Here is a 23,045-nt window from a genome sequence, read left to right as displayed (position 1 = left end):
TCGATAGATGAACCCAAAACAACGCGTTCTGGAAGAAGAGTAAAGTTTCCAGAACACTTAAACAACTATTTCGCGTAGGACACAAACTTTATCTCGAATTTCCTTTGCATTATTTATTGTAAAAAAAATTTTAATGTGCTCATTTATATATTTTTAATCCAAAAAAACAATTTTTTTTACTAATAAGCGTATAATTTTTTTATTAAAAAAAACAAAACAAAAAACATTTTTTTTCACTCGCAAGCGTATTGGTTTATTTACTTTTTTTTCGCTCACTTTGTGTCCTCACGCAAGTACGAGTGTATTTCGACATTCACGCACACGTTCTTTTTTTTCTTTTCCAGGACGGCTGGAAAAGAACGATGAAGTCTATGAAGAACCGATATTTTTGATTGTATTTTGCTTTATGATTACAATTCCGTATTTTCCTGGCTCTTTATAGTAAGGAGATACGACCAGACACTGATAAACATAGCAAGCTATCAGAAGAGTGTTTACCAAAGACAAACTCGTTGGGCTTAAACTTCTGGCTGGCCACGTCGTAGGGTCACTACTTCCTCACTAGGGGGGATTGGTCTGTAGCTGTAAATAATTCCACAAAATCAATAGCTTCTTAGGCGTTCGAAAAATGGTTGCCGGCCACATTAGTTTAAGTGGACTTGTTTAGCTGAAGGCGTTCGGTCATGCATCGGCACCAGATCACGTTACAACACAGCGTGGGAAACAACTCCTACGTTCACTAGCCAGATTAGAACAGTCGCTTCTCGATATATTGATAACGCATCAAATATATCTTTCCGACCTCTTCGCTTCTGAATTCTGATTTTAATTGAGTGGGAACGATTCGATCATAGGTGTTACTGGTTAATAGTTGCCATACTACAATACTGGTGGTATCTTCACTACAACTGCAACATTGTGAGGATTCTAACCCGAGACCTTTTATTGAAATGACATGATCTGTTTAGAAAACGATGTCATATAGTAACTAATACGCGTGACTAATTACAAAAACATTGGACCATGACATTTCAGTAACCCCGTCATAATCTAAACAATCTTACAAGCAAACGCTGACTATCACAATAGGGCTGGTCAGTATGGACAATAATCTGCCATTGGCGTATAGTATTATAAATTTGATGATAATTTCATGGCAAGTCCACAATATTAGGTCAGGTCTATCATTCGATTAGCACAGGTACATTCACTTATCCTGACCTGGACCTATATCCCAAAGGTAAATATGTGCTACAAGTTTCAAAGATGATAGAACATAAATAGTGAATAGTAACTAGCTTGATTTGTTCTATTTTGACTGATCATTGTTGATTAGCTGGGGGATGATGTCGGAGATGATTTTCAAACTAAGGTAGAATAGTAAGTCGAGTTTGTATGTTAACTAGAATTATTCAAATTACTATACTAACACGGAATTCCCGAAATAATGCAATTTACAGCAAGTAGATGAACACGAATAAACTTACTATGTTTGGAATTCGTAATCAGAGGGTATTCAAGTACAAGAGAACCATTAGTTCGTACAAATAATGCAGCTTGACAACTCTACGATATTCATTCTTACACTCCCCTATTCATACTATTTCCGTCCCATGTTTTTCGAAGCAAATATTGTCGGATACGTCTACGACTGTGGTCATCATAAATCTAGTTTGCCCAAGTGTCTTTCAGGCCTGAAAGTAGTAAAAAGTAGATGCAGTAAGTCTCATATTGCGCTCGTTGACAACATAATCCTCATAACCAAAGTTCTTCAATAACAAAAATCTAATGGACAAACAAAACATAATTCGGTATACAACCGACTTAGGACGATATCATCAATCAAAAGCGTTATTAGGCATTCCGTCTTCACTGAAATGGGAAAAGCACGACAGGGCTGGCTATATATGTTGCTAGAAGTCTTAACAAAAGCTCCTAGAACTAAAAGTGCTAAAAATTATGAGATGAAGAGAATCTGTATAAAGTGGCAGGAAGGAAATAATACAGGTTATCAGTAGAACAAATTGAAGCGGGCCTATGAACCTTGGAAGTCAAAATTTCTTTATGCTTTCACAATTGACGGAGTGATCACGATTACTATTCAAAAGTGATGGATCTTATCGATAGTAGCAGTGATGATTGAAGTAAAGCACTATATAAAGACAAGTTACAGTCATTCACAACAGAATCATCTTGCTGAATACTGATAAAAAAGACTTGTTTACGGCAATGCATCTTATAAAGTTTACAGAGTACTAGGCAGAGTATTATTATCAATGGCTGTATTCAGTGTTACATTTTTGGTACAACATAGAATTCTCGGAAAGAGGTCTTTCAACAATTTTGTTTCATAAAAATGGAGAAACAGCGAAGGGAAGTGATGACTGCAAACATATATACATGAGTCGAATAGATGAATTACCTGCAGTTGAACGCGATGCTTTTTTCAGAAGACATGAATCTGTACCTTTTAACTTGAATATAAACTGTCGACTAGATAAACTCTAATAACCTGTTCGTTACGTAGTACAGTTGCTAGGTAAAGTGTTATGGAGATTTCATATCTTTGCTTGAGAGTACGGATTTTAATGCATTGGCGTCTCGTTCCACCACAAGATATGAAACGGGAAAGACATAAATGAAATGTATGAAACGATAACACCTGAAAAGAATTCGTAAGAATTAAAACGTCTATCCACAACCATAATAATAATAACCATAAGACTCACTACAAACAGTGCTAACTGCCTTCATCATTCTGCTCAATACAGAAAATTCTTCTCTCAAAAGCTCGAGAAAGAACAGTGGACAGCAGTAAAGAATAATAGGTGATATGCAAGAATTGACGAGTCGTAAGAGTAAATTTCGAATAGTACTAAAAGCATGCAGCCTCATTATGAAGTAAGTCAGTCGGAAAAATTTTGTTCAAAACGATAAAACATGAGAAGACCAAGGGAAATGAGAGGAAAAGCGCACTCTAAGATAAATGACTTTTGATACTGCGTTTATCAAAGAACTCCTAAAAGAACAACAAAGTATTTAAATGCTGTCAATGTCACAGGCTAAAGTTGACAGTTTGGCATTTAGACGGGCTAATTGTGAAACCATTACTAATAGACCACTTCGATACGAGACAAAAACTCAATAATTTCAAGAGGTAGAAATCAGCATGCATATAGTGAAATCATCCGCATATTTAACAAGTGTCTTCTGTGAAAGATAGATCATGCTGAAAAAGGAAAAACAGCGCTTCATGGCTCACCTCCATGAGAAAGTAGAGATGTTGAACACTTTCCGAACTAGACAATGGAGCACGCTTACGAGTCTTATATGTTCCCAAATCATTAACAAAAACCAAGTCTAAATAGGTTTCCAAACGAGTGGGAAAATCTACTACATTTTGATGACTTAGTGATGGAAGAAAAATACAATCACATGAATTAAAACCACCACATACAGATGAAAGTGAACTACTGAATGCATTAATAGCAAATTCAGTGAATTTATCAACGAAGATAGATAGTGCAGATGATGTGCACTCTGGAGACACGTAGATGTCCGTGACACAGACATAAGTGTATATATTCACGTGTTTCAGAAGGCATCTAAAAGTCAAACTGTCGATAACTTCGCTTGAAAACTTAAAACATGAAAAATTAGATTGACACTAATTCTCGTTTACAAATGTGGCTATACCGCCCGAACACCTTTTCTTACTGCTTGGCGATCAATATTGAAATCTTGTAGTGATACTAGGAAAACGTCTTGTAAACCATTTAACCAAGATCCTTGAATGGTGATTACACCCCAATCACGATACATATTTTGACTTGGCAGAAATTCAAGATAACTTATCTTGACAGTTATAATTAAGCGGTTCAGGAATTGACATTTGAATACAGCTAATTCTTTCAAATGAATGTTGATGACCACTACAATGTCTCTGATTGTACTTTTTGATCCCTTGTCAAGCAATTAATCGTAAACCTCCCATAAATGCGCTTGAATAAGTTGTGCGATTAATAGACATAGTAATGTATTAAACTAAAGTAAAAAAGATAACTTGTCGTAAAATCTAGATGAGAGGAACAGGTAGCCAAAACATAGAGTATACATAGGAGTATAGGAGTATACATACCGCCATCAAAACCCTTAAGCCGAATGCGAGCTCTGGTGCCGATGATATACCATCAATTCTCTATAAAATGTCGGGGCCGGATATACATACGTTACTGCTCAAAATATACACACTATCTTTAGAGGCGGGTACATATCCTGAAGCCTGGAAGGTAACGTATGTTCTTCCCAAACATAAATCAGGACCGAGAAACCTGGTCGGAAACTACAGACCTATAAATATCACCCCAGTTATTTCGCGCATAATGGAAAAAGTGATACAAAGTCAACTATCAGATCACCTACTTAAGGAAGAACTAATAGACCCATCACAACATGGTTTCATTAGAACAAGATCATGTAGTACATGTCTGATAGACTTCTTTAACGAGGTTACTCGCATTCGTGACCAGAAAAAGCTAGTGATTATACTTTATTTCTATATAAAGAAAGCCTTTGATAAAATACCCCATAATCTTCTAATCCACAGACTCCAGTCAGTTGGAATTATAAACCCCCTATTGCAATGGATTAAGTCTTTCCTCACAAACAGGTACCAAATAACCAAGACTAACTCTACAACATCTACACCTCGACCAATAACCAGTGGTGTTATGCAGAGTAGTGTCTTGGGTCCATTGCTCTTTATAATTTATATCAAAAATATATGCAAGCGCTTTACCACAGGTAAGACCTACCTCTACGCTGATGACTTAAAAGTCATCTATAAAACTGACATTGGTGATGTACGTAGTACTATGCAAACGATCCAACATGAACTCAACAAAGTAGACGACTGGTGCAAACGCTGGGGGCTAGAGCTCAACACGGAGAAATGCGGTTGGCTATGTATTGGAAACACGTCACTTAAACTAAAACTAGCACTTAACAAAAACCCACTGCCCAGACTGACATCAGTAACTGACCTTGGGGTACATTACTCTGACAGTCTTAACTTCTCTGAACATATCTCAACTAAAGCATATCAAATGCGGAGATTACTTGGCTTCATCCTTCGTAATTTCTTTCAAAACGAAACTAAAATCATCCTGTATAAAGCCTGCGTAAGACCCATCGTCGAATACTGCTCGTTCTTATTTTCCAACCTACGCCTATCTGATATACTTAAGGTGGAAGGAATACAGCGAGACTTCTCTCGCAAAATACTTAGGAACGACCAACTCACTGACTACAAATCCAGATGCCATATCTTAGGACTAGAACCCCTCTGGAAAAGAAGGCTTAGGTCTAACTTAATTCTTTATTTCAAACTCCTTAAAAACCTTACTTATTCCACATGTAATATAGCGCTCTACCAAGACTCACATGGATACAACCTTCGAGACAAAGTATCCACTGTCAAAATTGGAAAATACAGATCAAAAACATGTGAAAACTCCTTCCTTATCAAGTACGCATTGATATGGAACAGTCTGCCTTCCGAAATACGCATGGCAGACAAATTACATACGTTTGCAAGACTCATTGATCAAGCCCTCACCTGCATAGATCTGGTGCAAACTAACACATCCACGTCCCACACAGACATCATAGGCTCTCTACATATATAGACTGAATCGCCTTATTTCCCTACCTTGTAGTTGTATTAGATACTTTCCCCTCACTAATTCTTTTCAATTGAAGTAGACAGGCAACTCACCGGACCTATCAATACTCGGTCGCTAAACGACGCTTATAAATACCCTAAAACATCAGAAGAAACGCACAATCGACTGCCTACTGTCAGTTGACGTACAACCACAGAACCTGTCACCCATCAACCGGTTAGCATAGAACAAAACAACCTCAGCGCGAATTTAGTGTGAGTTACTTCTTGTCTATTTATCAGCTTTTTACTCATCTGTACACTATGTTGCCTTGCCATTAATATTATTTCACCACTCGTTATCTTACCTTATCTGTGATTAATATAAATCTCCACTTTTCCGCCTACTATGGTAAACAAATATCCTACACTATACCCTTCCTAATGCCTATACTCTGATTCGTAACCTACACTTTACTATATAGTCAATAAAAACATTGCATCGAAGCCTTACCCACAGTCCATAATTTGTAACTGTCTGATAAGCTTGTAACATGGTACTTATAGAAATAGTGTTTTCCAACAGGATGTGAAACAGAGCATTGTGTGAAGTATGATATGTATCCAAAAAACAAGCGTGAATGAGCCTAACATCACAAAAGAAGGGAGGGTGGAGTTACTGACCAGCAAGCACTGATGGTGAGGGCGATGATTTCAATCCACCCGTGTTTGTGGGGCAGAACATTTTGTTTGTATCAGGCTCTTTATGGATGAGAACAAGTCAATCAATCTGTGATATTGTTCACCTACACTCACCATTCAGACTCATGTTTCTAATTTTTCTACTAAGACAACCTTTAACATGCTAACTCGGACTTTTACATGAAAACTGTGTGGCAGGCATAAGATGATGAAAAAAAACGAACTGTAAAGGATATGGTTGCTATTTTACTCAACACTCTACTCTCTATATGCACTCTCTGTTCTTCCTCATTCCAACCTTGACTTTCCTCCTTCATTGGAACCTACTCCACCTTGATAAATATCACAACTCATTGTTCTTTATTACTGCATTCTCTCCTCTGGAGCCCCTAATCACAGTTCACTCTTGCAACATGAGCTAGTATCAATTTAATCTAATAATTTATCATACCTCCATCTGTTCCACTAATAAATGTTAAGCATTGATTATCGCTCATATCCAAATGCCTTGCTGCTCCTCGGTTTCTCTTTTTTTTCTCTTCAGAATCTTGCCCTGAGGGTGAAGCTAGGTAACTTCTGACATCTGGAACAAGCTCGACGAACGCGCTTTCCCAAGGTCATAGTTCGAACCAGGCGCTCCACAAGCCTACTTTATAGCAACTATAAACTTCAAAAGCTGCATTACATAAATACTTAGCACGACCGAAACCCTAATACACTTTTTGTCGAGATTGGATCTGGTATGTAACGTGGATGCCATGCCCCTTTGGAAACTATTCTTATGAAAACATATTATATCTGAACGAATGAACTGCTATCAACTTTTATAGATTATAATTACTAAACAACCTTGCTTGGGATGCATACTGTGAACCAGTATATGTTGTAAATTGTAGATCATACCTGTAAAAATAGCGTGTACCTGCTATTGCAGAAATATATTATTATTATTATTATTCAAACAGGCCAACGCATTCAAGAACACAACTAAAAAAGAGCTTTCATTTCATGGTCTTCCTAAAATCAGGCTAAATTTTGAAACCTCCGAAATTCGAACTCTTTGATTGTGCACAGATTTTGTATTGCCGCATTTCAGAATGGTTTTATTTGACTCTATGTAGGCTTCTGAAGTATCTTATCATGGCCAAAACACAACACTGATTACATAGTATATACCTATGGGACATAAAAGATAAAACTCCACCAAATCCAGGAATAAAAAGACGGTATTCATTTCAAAACTTTTTTTATTTACAATGAATAACTGCATCAAAATCAAAATTACTGGGAAAAAAATGGTCAATACTACAGTTTCAACAAATTTCTCATGAGATAATGTTGAGAATTTGCGAACGAATGATTCGCGATAAAAAGTTCTCTTATTATTTGCGAAATCAGTAATCCCCTTACAAAATTTAAACAACCAATCAACCTATAAATAATCTGGAATATACATCATAATATAATTCATTTTACTCTCATCCTGACGCATAATACTAATACTGAGATTATTTCCAATAAAAAAAAACAAAAACTAAAGGAACAATAAAAAGCGTCAACATGAAAGAGATACCTTAGTTGATCAAAGCAGATGAAAAATAAGTATATTCTGCACGGTTACTGTGTACATATGTAAATATAAGTAATATGATGCATATTTTTTCTCAAAAAAATAAAAAGAAGACAGGTTGAACGCTATTTGACAGATAATTTTTCAGATATTTTTACACTACTTATAAATATATAAGTAGAATAATTTGTACACAATAATTTTTCGACCAACCAGTTAAGTAAGATGATATATGTGCACATTTTAATTGATTGTACTTCTGTATGAACGCATTGAAGTTCTGAAACATAATGATGCAAAAATAAGAAAAAAGGTCTTCATTTTGTATCAAAATATGTAACATCATGTCAAAGATTGATTAACTATGGATTACAGTATGAGCGTCTTTTACTACAAAGGACTAGAAAGGTCCACTGATAAAGTTCACACTGAAAATGGAACACATTACTTTTCATTTCAAACACAGAATGACCCACTGATAAAGTGAAATTATATCCCCACTCATGGATATGACGTATACTAATGGTAGAAGTAGTAGTAACAATAGTAATCTAGCAGTCAATATTTCAAATTAAAACCTCTGAGATTTTTCACGAGGCTAGACATTACTGACCGGATTGTTATTATAAAAAACTCCATTAATAAAGTTAATTCAATTTTATGTCATACATTAATGACAGTAATGTCATGAATCCTTTTAGATTGGATATATGGACTGGTGGATCCTATATCAGCGACGTAAAGGTACTCCATGCGAAACCTGATTGTCACGTACTCAGTCTCTTGGAGGTCCAAGTGTACACACACATTAAGTGTTCCCATGTTTTCAATGATTTATGGGCTGAAGTTAGTTTGTGACAGCAAAGTAGATGTGTTTATATATATATATATATATATATATCAACAAAGTGCAAAAAAACATTTACCTGGCAGAATAGAGAACAGTTCAAATAGTGTTATTCAGAAGGCATAGACGGTATACATGTTTGATCAAATTCAACACCAAAATCATTACATTCATCAGAGTGATTATGAGAGGATAGATCTTCATGGTTCAAAGCACTGAAAGCAGTAGTGGCAGTTTCTTTGATCGTCGTTGTGACAGGAGTTTGTGACAATGTGGTAGGTTCTGTTGATAGACTTTTTACTGGGATTGTCTTTACATACTTTGCTGACGTCGGTGGCGGCGGTGGTGCAGGAGATTTTCTAAAAGATTGCGATACAACGGAATGAACTGGGAGGTTTGGACTGAACAAAACCTTTTGCTCAAAATAAACAAATTTTTTAAGAAAACTACTACAGAAACCGTGAAATTTAATTTCCATCTACCAATAGCATCGTAATAATGGTCTACGGCGGAGCATAAAGCTGATGAGCATAGAATTAGGTTGGAGGAAAGCAATGGGCGATTGAACTAATACATGGTAATAGTTCATAAGTTCGATAATTGTTGGAGTACGACATGTTGGCAGGTTCAAACTACTTGGTTGAGCTTAGAGCGAATATCATAGTTGACGGATAGTAAATTTGGCTAACACTGGTCAAAATCGACCGCCCCAGCTACAAATCTTCTCTACCACCATTTAAGGTTAAAACTTGTTTGCTCACTTAGTTACTGACTTATGTGCACAATCCAACTTGACGTCTGGTTGAGCAACACGGAGAACACATGCGGTAACCCAATTAATCAACCATTATCCTTCTTAAATTATCACTAACTGTGTCAATTAATGGAGAATGGTTGATCTTAGTAACAACGAACTATAAACCAATGATTCACATTTTCAATCTTGACTGATTTGGGGTGTAGTTCAATATTATTCAATCCCATTGATGATAAACTATAATATTATCAACGAGGCTGAACACCACGACCGGTCACGTCCCTATTCTTGCTCGTGGATTCACTTCCCCCTATCGTGAAAACAATACACCTCTAAACTAAACGTAAACCTCCCAACATCTATTATTTATTTATTTCAACACATAAATATTGGTACAAAGGGGCATCAGATACATATGCGCAGCACAAATCTCATTCGATTTGTGTGAGGGCTGTGATACTGCTCAGGTGCCCGGACTGAAGCAGTTGGTTTTATTAGGGGGCCACACCCCGAGCTTTCGACCTGAAGGTCTATTCCACAAGGCAGTGCAGGAGCATCGTGAGGAGATGCATTCCCATGGTAGCCGGTGACCAACGATTGGTTCAAACGCCATTTATTCCTTCAGGATACTGGAGCCCATGTGCACCATTGGTTTGTAATCAGGGTTTTCCAACTCCCCTAGGTGAACACACCGTGTCCACCGACCCTGTTACAGCGCGTGACATTCGCTTTTCGTCCTCTCAATTTCGTAAACAACACCCGTGGTGTGAGAAGGCAGTGAGTAGGACTTCCCTGGCAGAGGCTATATATTCGCGTGGCCATGTGAGAGCATTTGGACAGGGAGAGCGGACTCTCCTCACTCTCGGCCGTACCAGGGCATTCGGGGGCTCCCGGGCCCTTTCGCATGCCAAGCGAGAAGATCCAAACCATTGACCTAAAGGTAAACTATTGAAAAAACTAATGTTCATTTTTATGATTATTACCATCAAAAATAACTACCTGGTACGTTGTGGTGATATACGAGATCTCAATGATGATTCAATTAAATGATTATTATGATGATTAGATAATGATGATGTAACTGACAAAGAATTATGATGATGAAGTGAATGATTTAAAATTTTATCATTTATTGAATTTTGTTCGCATTGATTAATAATGTATTCATTGTCATGGACAATTTGTAATGCGATTGGGAGACTTGATAAACTTTTGAATGATTGTGAATTGGTTCTAGTGGTGATGGTTGTTGTTGTTGGTGTTGTTGTGATGGAAGATGTAAATGTAGATGATGATTTAATCGATTGTAAAGATGTTTGAGATGAGTAGTTTTCATTACTGGACGAAGTGAACATGTTTTCAGATCTAATGATACCAGTTTTTTAAAAAAATATGTATACAAGAAGTTTAGGAAACAATGGAATATATACAACTTAGTTGACTAACTACGTAAAGGTTTTGAGCCATATTTTGTCAGTTGGAAAGCCAATGACTAAAATAAACTACAAAAGATAGAGGATGGTTTACATTTTTTGGTTGTTGAATTATTCGTTGGAATCGACCACTATGGATTTAGTGAAATATCAATATGTAGATTGCAATCAGTCAGTCACAACATAGAACTTCGTACGTACGTACATCAGTTCGAGGTGCCATACCACATTAGCACAGAGATGAAGTTGTCGATTCAAATTCCATAGTGATAGAAGTAGTTAGAGTATAAGAAGTAGTCGGAAAGATTAGGGTTTGAAGATGTTATTCAAGGAGTATAATACAGTGAAATAAATTTGGAAACAGAAAAAAGATAGAGACATGAAGAATTCAGAAGATTAGAATTTGGGAGAACATAATGAGTGGATGCACCTTCGCTATTGCAAACGATTTTGAGCCATGTCATTCAAGGTCTCTAACCATCGATTACTATCATCTCGCGAATCCCAACCAAGTAGTATACACCTACCAACATGGCTCAGTCCAATTGTCAGTGACTTCATGGATTTATGCCATGTTTTGGTCTGGCCGCCCCTAGCTTTCTTCCAACCTACTCCTACACCACAAAACATCGCACGTTGGGGCAGTCGATGGTTGGGCATACGTAACACGTGTCCCAGCCATCTCAACTGATGAAGATTCACTACTTCGTCAATCGATTTGCCATCCTTACCTAGTACCTGTTTCCTAACGACTGCATTACTTACTCGGTGGTCCCAGGATATACGATCAATACTTCGAAGACACCTATGATCGAACACAAGTAGCCTACGAATATCCTCTACTCTTACTAGCAACTTTCCATTGCCATAAAGTAGGACGGAACGAACTACTGAGAAGTAAACCCGTCCTTTGGTTGCTAGACGGATATCTCGCCTACGCCATAACTGAGGCAAGTTTGCAATCATTACATATTGATCTCAGTTGGGGTATTAGTGAAAAACAAAACACCAAAAAGCTACTTTCTCTGCGTACGGGATTCCTCTGCTTCATTGAAAACTAATTTTAATTGTAATTTTACAATTGGACCCTGACTCAGTGATTCTACTAATGATATGAAAGTTTGGTCGTTGGCCTGTTAATGAGTGAGCACTGCTGAGGAGTTACATGCTGAGATAAAACAGCTATTCAGTGATTCCGGATTTTCATCGTTTTATATCCAAACAAAGACTAAAAGAATAGTAACTTCCAGAACAAATTTATGGACTATTATTGTATACGTATTCTTAGTGTATAATTAAGTAACTATGCATATGTATATATTCCTTTCATCAGCCCACTGACCATTGCTGCATGATATACTACTCTTCATCTGTTGCTAGTTTATTGTTTATAGTCACCTTTACTCACAGTCACTTTTTGACTTGATCATAAATAATTTTTATTTTCTAGTGTGATGTGATTAAGTATTTCTATCTATAAAGTACATATGCTTGAAATATGATATTCGTATAGTTCAGGCTCATTACTGTGTTCTGGACTCAACAGTCAGGACAAGGAAAGTAAGATGATCAATAAGGACTAAGCAGTAATTCGAAGGTACTAGTACTGTTTGACGTGTCATTGGTTAGCTTAGGTATAAAGTCACAGAAATCGATACTCTGACTGGTTGGTTTTATCATGTGATATCAGTGAACGACAATGTCAAAACACAGCAACACTCAAAATGAGATCAATATGTGAAAAATAAAGCTTCTAAATTGGTGTAACTCCAAAGGGGGGGCATCAGTTCCTTCAAAACTACAAATGTACTTTACAGACGAAGTTTTATGCCTTTCTCTATTCTACACCAAAATATATAGCATACTTATAGACGGCAAACTATAAAAAGATCACATATGTATAAAACACGTTAAAGCATTTAAAATCTCCATGCCATTTAAAAATAAGATGAAAACTTTCATAAAATTGTAAAAAAAACATTGAATACAAATCCATATCAAAGCCCCCAAATGCCCTGGTACGGCCGAGAGTGAGGAGAGTCCGCTCTCCCTGTCCAAATGCTCTCACATGGCCACGCGAATATATAGCCTCTGCCAGGGAAGTCCTACTCACTGCCTTCTCGCACTACGAGTGTTGTTGGTCATTATAAATGTTGAAAGTATAAAACAGTGATATGCTACAGACATATTAATTGATTATTACATTTCAGTATGCCAATTTGTGTACAATCAAAATGTTTAAGTCAATAGTGTCATAGAATTTGCTAGATCTCAAATGTCCAATTAATGTTATTTCATGTTTTATTATTATTATTTAAACACATACAAAAGGGCACCAGGTACATATGCGCCACACTATTTGTGTGTGTGGGCTGTGATACTGCCCGAGTGCCCAAACCGGAGCAGGTGGTTTTCTTAGGGGGCCACACCCCGAGCCTTTGACCAAAAGGTCTGATCCACAAGGCAATGGAGCATCGTGAGGAGATGCAGTCCCATGGTAGCCGTTGACCAATGACAGGTTCGTCCGCCATTCGTTCCATCAGGATACTGGAGCCCATGTGCACGATTGGTTAGGAATGAGGGTTTTCCAACTCGCATAAGTGGACTTTCCGTGTCCACCAACCCTGTTAAAGCGCCGTACCTTCGCTTTTCGTCTTCTCGATTTCGTAAACAACACTCGTGGTACTAGAAGGCAGTGAGTAGGACTTCCCTGGCAGAGGCTATATATTCGCGTGGCTGTGTGAGAGCATTTGGAGAGGGAGAGCGGACTCTCCCCACTCTCGGTCGTACCAGGGCATTTGGGAGCACATGCCACATGAACAAAAAACAAACAAACAAGCGAAGTCAATGATTCGATTCTAAACTAACAAACTTCTACTATTGTAAATGGTTACACAAATAAGCCATTTGATAATTTATATCTCTTAATTGAATTCAATACAAGAAGCGCCTAATCGGTCACTTCAGTCATAGAAATCAAAAAAAGGAACGCATGCAAAATGTTAAATTAATTAAGCGACATAAAAAGCAGAGATTAATAGCATAGTGCAAGCATACACACAATTACAAACGCGTAAGCACAAATAGTTTTGGGCAATAAACATTGACAAACAGAATAACAGATAGAATATAGTTATGTAGGTATTATCATTGGATAAAGTACTGTGATCTGTCCAATAAATGCATGAACCGAGATCATGAAAACCTCACTTCACCAGTGTAGGGGATGGGTTGGAAGAGAGTTAGGGGAGGCCAAACGAAAACGTGGCATCAGTGCCTGAAGTCACTAACTTCTAGTCTCAGTCATGTTGGCAGATGCAGAGTACTTAGTTGGGGTCCGCATGACTATCGTAATCAATGGTTGGAGACTCTAGGTAACATGGCTCAGAATCGATCTCAATGGCACAGGTGTATACACTCTTTATCTTCCTTTAAACCCTGAGATTAAAATTGCTTCGTATCTGTCTTCCTTCCTGTACTATATCCTCATATACAATCTATCTTTTATATACTACCATCACTAAATTAACTACTTCTATGAATCCGGTGTTCATCTTGTTGTGCTAACGAGGTATGGCAACTTGGACCGATGCATAAATGTGCCTGGTCCTACGTTGTAGCTGACTGACTGACACTTCCCAAAATCTAGAGCATATCAAATTTATTCCCTTCAAAATATCCCGCCCTCTTATTTGTGGCAATACGCGTATCATATTTCCGTTTTTATTGTACAAAACATCCTTCGGAATTTCTAAAAATTACAGTCTACAGTTGTTTTGTCGTTTTAGTGTTCAGGTTTTACGGGAAATCCCAGACGCATCATGTGCTGTTTCAAGATTACATGGTGAGTAAGGTGAAAGTGAGTGTGTGTGTGGGGGGGTCACGGTAAGTAACTTATTCATCTACTCAAATCTAACATTCACATGTTCCTGGCTGAGTCACTCACAACTTATATACACAAAACAGTTGTAAGAATGATTATTTAGCTTTTGGTGAAATTAGGGATACATACGCAGTTTCCATCTTCCTCTCTGAGTGTAGCTGATTGTGTAAGTGATGCAGTGTGCATCAGTGTCTAGATCGAATCGAAGAACAATGTAGATACTTTACATACCCATTCCGCAATTCAAAATAAAATAAAACTGCAATGGGGCAAGTTTGGCAAGTAGAGAAAGTGATCTAACGTGGTGGTTAAACCACCCTACATTTTGTAAAATGAAAATTTCAGAATCTCTATTGGAATACCTGTTACACAGACGACAGAAACTATAAATCTTAACTATTACAAGCCTGATAAATACAGACGACTGTGATAATACAGACTTAATCCAATGGGTGACTGAGTGCATTGCAATGAATCATCAACACCCAAAGCTAAGCATGATAGCTTAGCTCATGTGTTTATCGGACGGACAACGTAGGAAGACTTTCTTCTTCTTGTAGTAAAATTTTAGCTCTTCTTTAACCAAGTTAAAACGCCATACAAAGGATGGATACCTTCAAGCTTAAAATAAAACATCCGTTCGGTGCAAAATTATCTCCAGCATGATCCATTTCATAGTAATCCCAGATATGGATAGAAACTACCATCATAAAAAATGATCTTATGCTTTATTTATTTATTTAAACACATAAATATTGGTACAACAAAGCACCAGATACATATGCGCCTCACAAATCTCATTCGATTTGTGTGAGGGCTGAGATACTGCTCAGGTGCCTAAACTGAAGCAGGTGTTTTTCTTAGGGGGCCACAGTCGGAGCCTTTGACCTAAAGGTCTGATCCACAAGGCAGTGGAACATCGTGAGGAGATGCAGTCCCATCGTAGCCGATGACCAACAATTGGTTCATACGCCATTTGTTCCCTCAGGATACTGGAGCCCATGTGCACCATTGCTTTTGAATCACGGTTTTCCAACTCCCCTAGGTGGACTCACAGTGTCCACCAACCCAGTTAAATCACCGGACATTCGCTTTACGTCCTCTCAATTTCGTTAACAACACCCCCGCCACGAGAAGGCAGTGAGTGGCTTTGCCATAAAAGAAACTCATAAAATTGTGTATGTGTATACAGATCAACAAACATGCTATTTTTAACATGTAAGAAAATAGCTAGTAATTAAAAAGCCATTAGCAAAAGTGCACATAGAAAATAACCATAAAAGAAGCATAAAACTGTTTACTACTTATATACCATATACTACTTATAATAAAACTTAAACCTACCGATCCATTATTGAATCTATACAGTGTGTATAAAAAGGATAAACTTTAAGTGTGAGTTAAAATTACCATTGTGAAATTTTTTAAAAAAAAAAGGAAAAAAATAATTTTAACTATTATTATGATCTGGTCTACGCTCCTCGACGAGGGGTAAGTAAGTAAGTAAGTATTATTATGATATACAAGTGGAAAAACTGTGTTGATGAGTTAGATGGTGGAATCACCATAGTGATTATGATAACCATAGATTAAAGTTAAAATGATTAAAAAAAAAGAACCCCCAGCATATTTTTGATAATGTTTATGGGGGAGATAGATGAAAGTGAGTTACATCATTTAGTGAAATAAAGAATTAGAAAACTACTATTATTATTACATACTACGATACTATGATGAATACCAATAATGAACAGAATACAACTGTGAATTTACAAATAATAAAAAACAGTGAGTTCTTCAACTATAAGTGTGGTGTGGGCTACTTATATCGACATAAGTAGTATATATCGTGAGTGAGGAATAGAATATCTAACAGCAGAAGATTGAGAAAATCAAGAAGAAAAGAACAGAAATGAAAAGCAATTGGTATGGAAATCCAGCAACAATGAGGCCTGAGACAACTAAAGAACATTTTGCAAATAAAGTATCAGAGTATGGTTTTTGTATTTTATCGAGCAACGTTATAATTTGTGCTTAATACATTGTAAGTTGTCCTCACCTGTGTTCTCATTCGCTACATAAGGACTTCATAAGATATTCAAATTGATAGTTTAAACCTAGCAAAATAGCAATACCTCGGGTATGACTACCTCCTTCAATTTCTTACAACAGTAAATATATCGTACTTCACCGGGGTGACAAGTGTAATGGAGCATACCACCTCAGTCAATAAAGAATTACAATAATATAAACCGATTTAACATGTTTACCTAGTATTATGGACCTAATCTCAGTATCGATAACTCGATAGTCTCAGCATATGCGAGCTTTGAAAGTAATGAGATGATGTCCACGATGAAAGACAAATAGGAACAAATTACCATATAAGATATTTTGCATCTGTGTTTAAACGCTCCTGACACAGGAGGTGGATATTTCTTCAGATTTCATTGAAAAAACATATGATGGTTTTTCACGACTATCAGGAAATCCACTGCATATTTGCCGATGACGCAATAGCTCCGGTGAATCTCATGGCCGATACTGCTATTATTTTAGCCGACCGTAGCTGCTACCTTAACGTGATGGTTGAACTTGTCTATTGTGATGACACAACCGAAAAATATTGGCTGGAACACATGTTTTCTTTGGGTCCAACTGTGTTAGGCAGGTCAGTTGTAGAATGGTCAGACTAAAAGTAGCAAATTAGCTAAACGTTCTGATATAGTAATAGTGACAGGTGATTTCGATCTCCAAACAGGTGGAATAAACCAAACCGAAAGGCACTTGGGCGAATCTTACTGTGTAGCGGCTCAGAGAACGGATAATGGAGACCACCTGTTGAAGCTGTGTTCAAATGACTGTTTCTGGCAAACGCTAAATTTAAACATCAGGAGGAACATTGTCTGACGACAACCTCCATAATTTACTCAAGAACGGACTCAATTTGACCACATTCTCACAAGCCATCGTTTGAGGGGTTCAAATGAAGACCGTCGCTCATTCTTGAGCACATTTCTAGGCTCGGATAATGCTCTAATTCAAGCACGTATTTGTATGCGTTTTACTGCACATCGAATAACCACAGTATGAAAACCCCTTATAGTCCGGCCTAATGCAAAAAGGTTAGGAATATACTTCAGAAAAAATTAGAGGAGTTAGTCAACAGTGAAAATGATATCCACCCCAAGGTAGCTTGTCGTGATTTCCAAAATGCTGTGGAAAAAGTGGTGATATATACTGTTAACTTAATTCAAAAGGTTATGGAAAATCAGTTGGTTTCAGTGGTGTTTACAGCACTGACAGATGATTAGACACACATCCCATCTGGCTCTGAAAACGATGGGTAGCAAAAGCCGGTTTAAGGGTAGGCTGATAAAAGGCCTATGCAATGATCGCGAAACTTGCTAGGTAGAGAAATCAGAAGGGATGGAAAAGACAGTAGGGATAGGTAACATTAGACAACTGTTCAGACGTACCAAGGAAATAGGTATTTAAGATCCAGCTATTGGTGAAACTATTTCAGAAAAAGACGGGACTACTATTCACTCAATTTAGGAGGTTGGACCGATGTGCAGAGCACTTTAAGGAATAGTTTGACTGGCACTCAGCCACACTTTTAGTTACCCACTATCTCCAAGCAACCAGAATAGCAAACTGATGTGAGGTTGCAGGATCTGATAGACTAACTTCTGAGATTTTTAAGGATAATGATCCAGTTTTAGCAACTGGATGTAAAATTATCTGACTGGTCTCTATTGCTGATTGTCGCAGTCTATAAGAAAGGACAAAATCCTTAATATAAAAATCACAAAGGAATCAGTAACTATTATAGTATCAAATATTAGCCTCAATAAGACTTTGACGTTTAATTAGAGCTCATGGTGAGCGAACCGAGGAAAGAAAGGCTGGTCTCAGGCCTAAACATGGGTGCATAGACCAAATATTCACCCTTCGCCACGTTCTGGAAAATAGAAATGTTTTTTAGAGTTCAGTTATAGTTGTATTCTCTGACCTTAAGGCGGCGTTCGACTCCATTGATTGTGAGGATCTATGACAGTATCTACCGTTGATAGGCGTACTAAAGAAGTAAACTAACCTTGTACTCGAAAATTTCTGGTAAATTCAGAGCTTCTAGAGAACTATAATCGGAATTAATTACTTCAAGTGGTGTTCGTCAGGGTTATCCGCTCTCCCCATTTTTATTTATCCTTGTCATAGACAGGCTTTTAGAGATGACACTTTCATCGTCTGACTTAGAATACACAGACGATATAGTTCTGTTTAGTAAAGAATCTTATGACCACCTTATGAAAAGGAAATACATTTTGATGATCAACCGAAATGCAACTTTGGTTTATAGTTATGCTTTCATGTCATAGTTCTTCGATAAAAATGGTACAGAGGTTAATTCTGAAGACTTAGTTTCAAGCTTAGTCCACGTTCATACACATACAAAGGGAGTTTTAGAGCAGTTAGGTAAGCGTAGTTACAAATTGATAAACTGAATAATGAATGCTCAAATTAAAAAAGGATGTAAACGAAAAAAACAAACAGAATATCCATTCGTTCTAACACTGAACTTACTAGTTAACTGAAAAGGATAACTAATAAGCGGTGTAGTATACACTGGTTCTATAGAGTTTTGACCATTCTTAATATGGTTATATTTACTCATATTAGTAGGAGTACTATTATTATTATTATTATTATCAAATATACTACTGACAGAATAACGAGTAGTATTGGTAATTTCGCTCATAGTACCATTTCTATCATCCATAACAACTGGGATGGTAGATAATGGCAAGAGTAATTGAGGTATTGGTCGAAAAATATTCGATGAATGTATTGGAAACAAAGTTGAATAATTAATAATCATTAATTCAACAGCAGTTGAAGCAAATTTTGTTGACATAATTGCAGCGACAGATTCTTCACGTGAACGAAACAATGATGGCGCGAATACAATGCCTAGATTACTTGGATTCATATGATTCATTTGACTGTATGCAGCAACACTGTATATTAGAACAATTGTGTGTATTTGTAAGCATTTACAACAGAAAGCAGAAGAAAAAAGAAAACTAGGTATTAGATTTATACGAATATATATAGATATATACAGGGAAGATTTACAATTTATTTTATTTATTTGAACACATAAATATTGGTACAAAGGGGTACCGAATACATATGCGCTACACAAGTCTCATTTGATTTATGTGAGGGCTGAGATACTGCCCACGTGCCCAAACTAAAGCAGATGGTTTACTTAGGGGACCACACACGGAGCCTTTGACCTAAAGGTCTGATCCACAAGGCAATGGAGCATCGTAAGGAGATGCAGTCTCATGGTAGCCGGTGACCAACGTTTGATTCATACGCCATTTGTCCCCTCAGCAGGATACTGGAGCCCATGTGTACCATTGGTTTGGAATCAGGGTTTTCCAACTCCCCTAGGTGAACTCGCAGTGTCCACCAACCCAGTTAAAGCGCCGGACATTCGCTTTTCGTCCTCTCAACTTCGTAGACAACACCCCCGCCACGAGAAGGGAGTGAGTAGGACTTCCGTGGCAGAGGCTATATACGCGTGGCTGTGTGAGATCATTTCGAGAGGGAGAGCGGACTCTCCCCACTCTCGGTCGTACCACGGCATTTGGGGACTAGGCTCCCGCGCCGGGAGTCGAACCCGGGCCGCCTGGGTGAAAGCCAGGAATCCTAACCGCTAGATTTACAATAGTTTGTACGTTCTCATAAATTTGAATAGCTCATGAGTTTCGTGTAACATTTAGGTATTACCTACTAGTATTTCACTTGAGGCTTTGAACAAGAAGAATTAGACTGCTGATTGGCAGAGATGAACTCTATATCAACCTGTCATAGCAGAAGGGATTAGTATGATGACAAGGATGAATAAACACTAGAATAATAGGAATGTGAAGTGATAGATACAGAAAGAGCGCTTGTATTTCTTCTTTACACTAATTTGATTAGGATAAGCAGTGAATGGTCTATCCGCATACACACTTCACTCGCTCCTTACTAGATACCCGACTAGGACTATTCTACCAGGCTTCAATACAACTCAGATCAAGAGCAGGAGATTTTCTTTATGAGTTCCCAGAGTAAAAAGGGGAATATTTTAAAAAATTAAGATCTAAGAAAAGACAGATTTAATGCATCTGAGCCATGGCGTACGATTCTAAACCATGTTACATAAAGTCTCCGATCAATAATCGCGCAGACCTCAACAAGGTAGCATGCATCTATTAATATGACTCGTGACAACAGTCAATGACTTCATGCACCGATGCCATACCTTGGTTTAGCTGGCGCTAGCTTCTTTCCAATCTAATCCCATATCAGTAAGAAGCGCTCATCGAGGTAGGCGGTGGTTAGGCATATGCAACACATGTCCTAACAAAACAAGTCGATAAAGATTTACAACTACACCGACCGAATTTTCACCTTTCACCAGAAACCTATGTCTAACCTAGCCATCGCTTACTCAGTGGTCAATACGATAGTTGTATTTTACAACTGATTGATCACTGGGTGGTGATCAATGTCATGAGTGTCAAGTCCTTCTTAGTGCTGATCGAATGCCATCGATCGAGTTGCAATGTGGCCACCAGTCTAGGTGGCTCGACACTGCGTGCACTATATATATTGAGGTAAGATGGTGGTTGGAGGTGGTCAACAGGAAACCCTGGACTTGGATTCGATCCCGTGTCACTCAGCTTCACAGTCAGAGACGTTACCACTGAGCTATTCGGGCCGCATATTTTGGTGAATAGTCCATCATCTGAAAAAAATTCAGACAAGATTATTTTAGACGAATTAATAGATGAAACGAAGGAATAGTTTGATGATGGAATAATGATAAATTTGTGATGAATTTCTGATGTTTTGTGACTTCGTAGAAACAACATCTACAGTGTCTTTGACTGTTGCTAGTTTATGTATGGCGTAGGCGTATACAATCTTCGTCTTCTCTTAGACCGTGAGATTAAAATCACTTTATACCCTTCTTTCTAAGAACTAATTCTTTGTTCCTGTATCATATTCTTATATGGAATCTTTCTTTTATATGCTATCACAATTAAATTAAATACTTCTATGAATATGTTGATCATCTTGTTGTGCTAATGAAGTGTAGCAACTTGGACGGATGCATATATGTGCCTGGTCCTACGTTTTAGCTGACTGACGACAATTTTTTTTACTTTTTATACCCAAACAGTAATGTCACACACAGATTTACCTTGACCATAATGACATGATATTAATATAATCAGATATACTTTGATTTTGATTGAACAAAATATTCTTCCCCATTCTTATTCATTATTTCAACTTGTAGTAAATAATCTCCGTCATCTATTAACTTTCTACCGGTAGGCGGCCTATACTCCTCCACGAGGAGTAACAGATGTAAATCGTAGCAAGTACTTAATACTGAATTCACTTGCAATTATCAAATCAAACTATGATAATGATACGTATAAAAGATAAACAACAAAGGAATAGTTTGCTTGTCTACAAGAGATACAACAATTAACAAACCTTGATAAATGTCTAATCAGTAAATCTAAAGTACGTTGATTTTCTGGTGGCAACAATTTTAGTAACGCGCTAAGTTCAGTTAATCGATAAGCATTATCTCGTTCTAAAATTGAGAAAACAATAAGCAACAAGTAGAATAGTGTAGTTAATAAACACAATACAAAATTCATATGAAACAATCATTAATTCATTGAATATCATCAGAAGGGGTTTTGTGGAGATTTAGTATTTTCAAAGTTGCAAGCGTGAGTCAATTGAAGCTAGACCACCAAGGAAAACTTGGAAGCACTAGACTGACTTTGAGAGGTGAATCCTGGAGTTGGAGTAAGAAGCAGTGACCAGTGGAGTTCAAACCACATCTGTTGTGAGATATCAACTCACTGAAGACAATTGATGAACGGTTGCTCAACTTTGTGGATTGGTTGGAGTTTGACATAACCACCATGGGATGCCGACTCAGTGGTCTATTGGTTAAGTGCTCTGGTGCGAGACTGGTAGGTTCTGGGTTCGAATCTCGCGAGGCGAGGTCGTGGATGCGCACTGCTGAGAAGTCCCACAATAGGACGAAACGGCCGTCCAGTGCTTCCAGGTTTCCCCTGATGGTCTAGCTTCAATTGACTCA

The 23,045-nt window shown here is 37.5% G+C and overlaps 1 protein-coding gene and 1 non-coding gene across 2 annotated transcripts in view; both read right to left on the bottom strand.

The window, feature by feature from the left end:
- Nucleotides 1-7,595: 7,595 nt before the first annotated feature.
- Smp_122680 (putative oligophrenin) overlaps nucleotides 7,596-23,045 on the bottom strand; it is a gene marked incomplete at its 5' end in the record, with an annotated part of 77,016 nt that continues 61,566 nt past the window's right edge. The window contains 6 exons of the mRNA XM_018795183.1: nucleotides 7,596-8,214; nucleotides 8,861-9,140; nucleotides 10,538-10,903; nucleotides 16,199-16,214; nucleotides 19,442-19,875; nucleotides 22,424-22,526. Coding sequence (XP_018649521.1) covers nucleotides 8,891-9,140; nucleotides 10,538-10,903; nucleotides 16,199-16,214; nucleotides 19,442-19,875; nucleotides 22,424-22,526 — 1,169 coding nt within the window. The 3' untranslated portion in view covers nucleotides 7,596-8,214; nucleotides 8,861-8,890. The remainder of the gene's footprint in view (nucleotides 8,215-8,860; nucleotides 9,141-10,537; nucleotides 10,904-16,198; nucleotides 16,215-19,441; nucleotides 19,876-22,423; nucleotides 22,527-23,045) is intronic.
- Nucleotides 20,527-20,598, bottom strand: Smp_tRNA_01238_Pseudo_TTC.1.1. Its single transcript has one exon. It is a non-coding gene (tRNA).

This window comes from Schistosoma mansoni, chromosome 1 (assembly GCF_000237925.1).
Source record: "Schistosoma mansoni strain Puerto Rico chromosome 1, complete genome".
Lineage (NCBI taxonomy): Eukaryota > Metazoa > Platyhelminthes > Trematoda > Strigeidida > Schistosomatidae > Schistosoma > Schistosoma mansoni.
The sequence above is the reverse complement of the archived record's forward strand: the minus strand, read 5'-3'. Positions and strand labels throughout refer to the sequence as shown.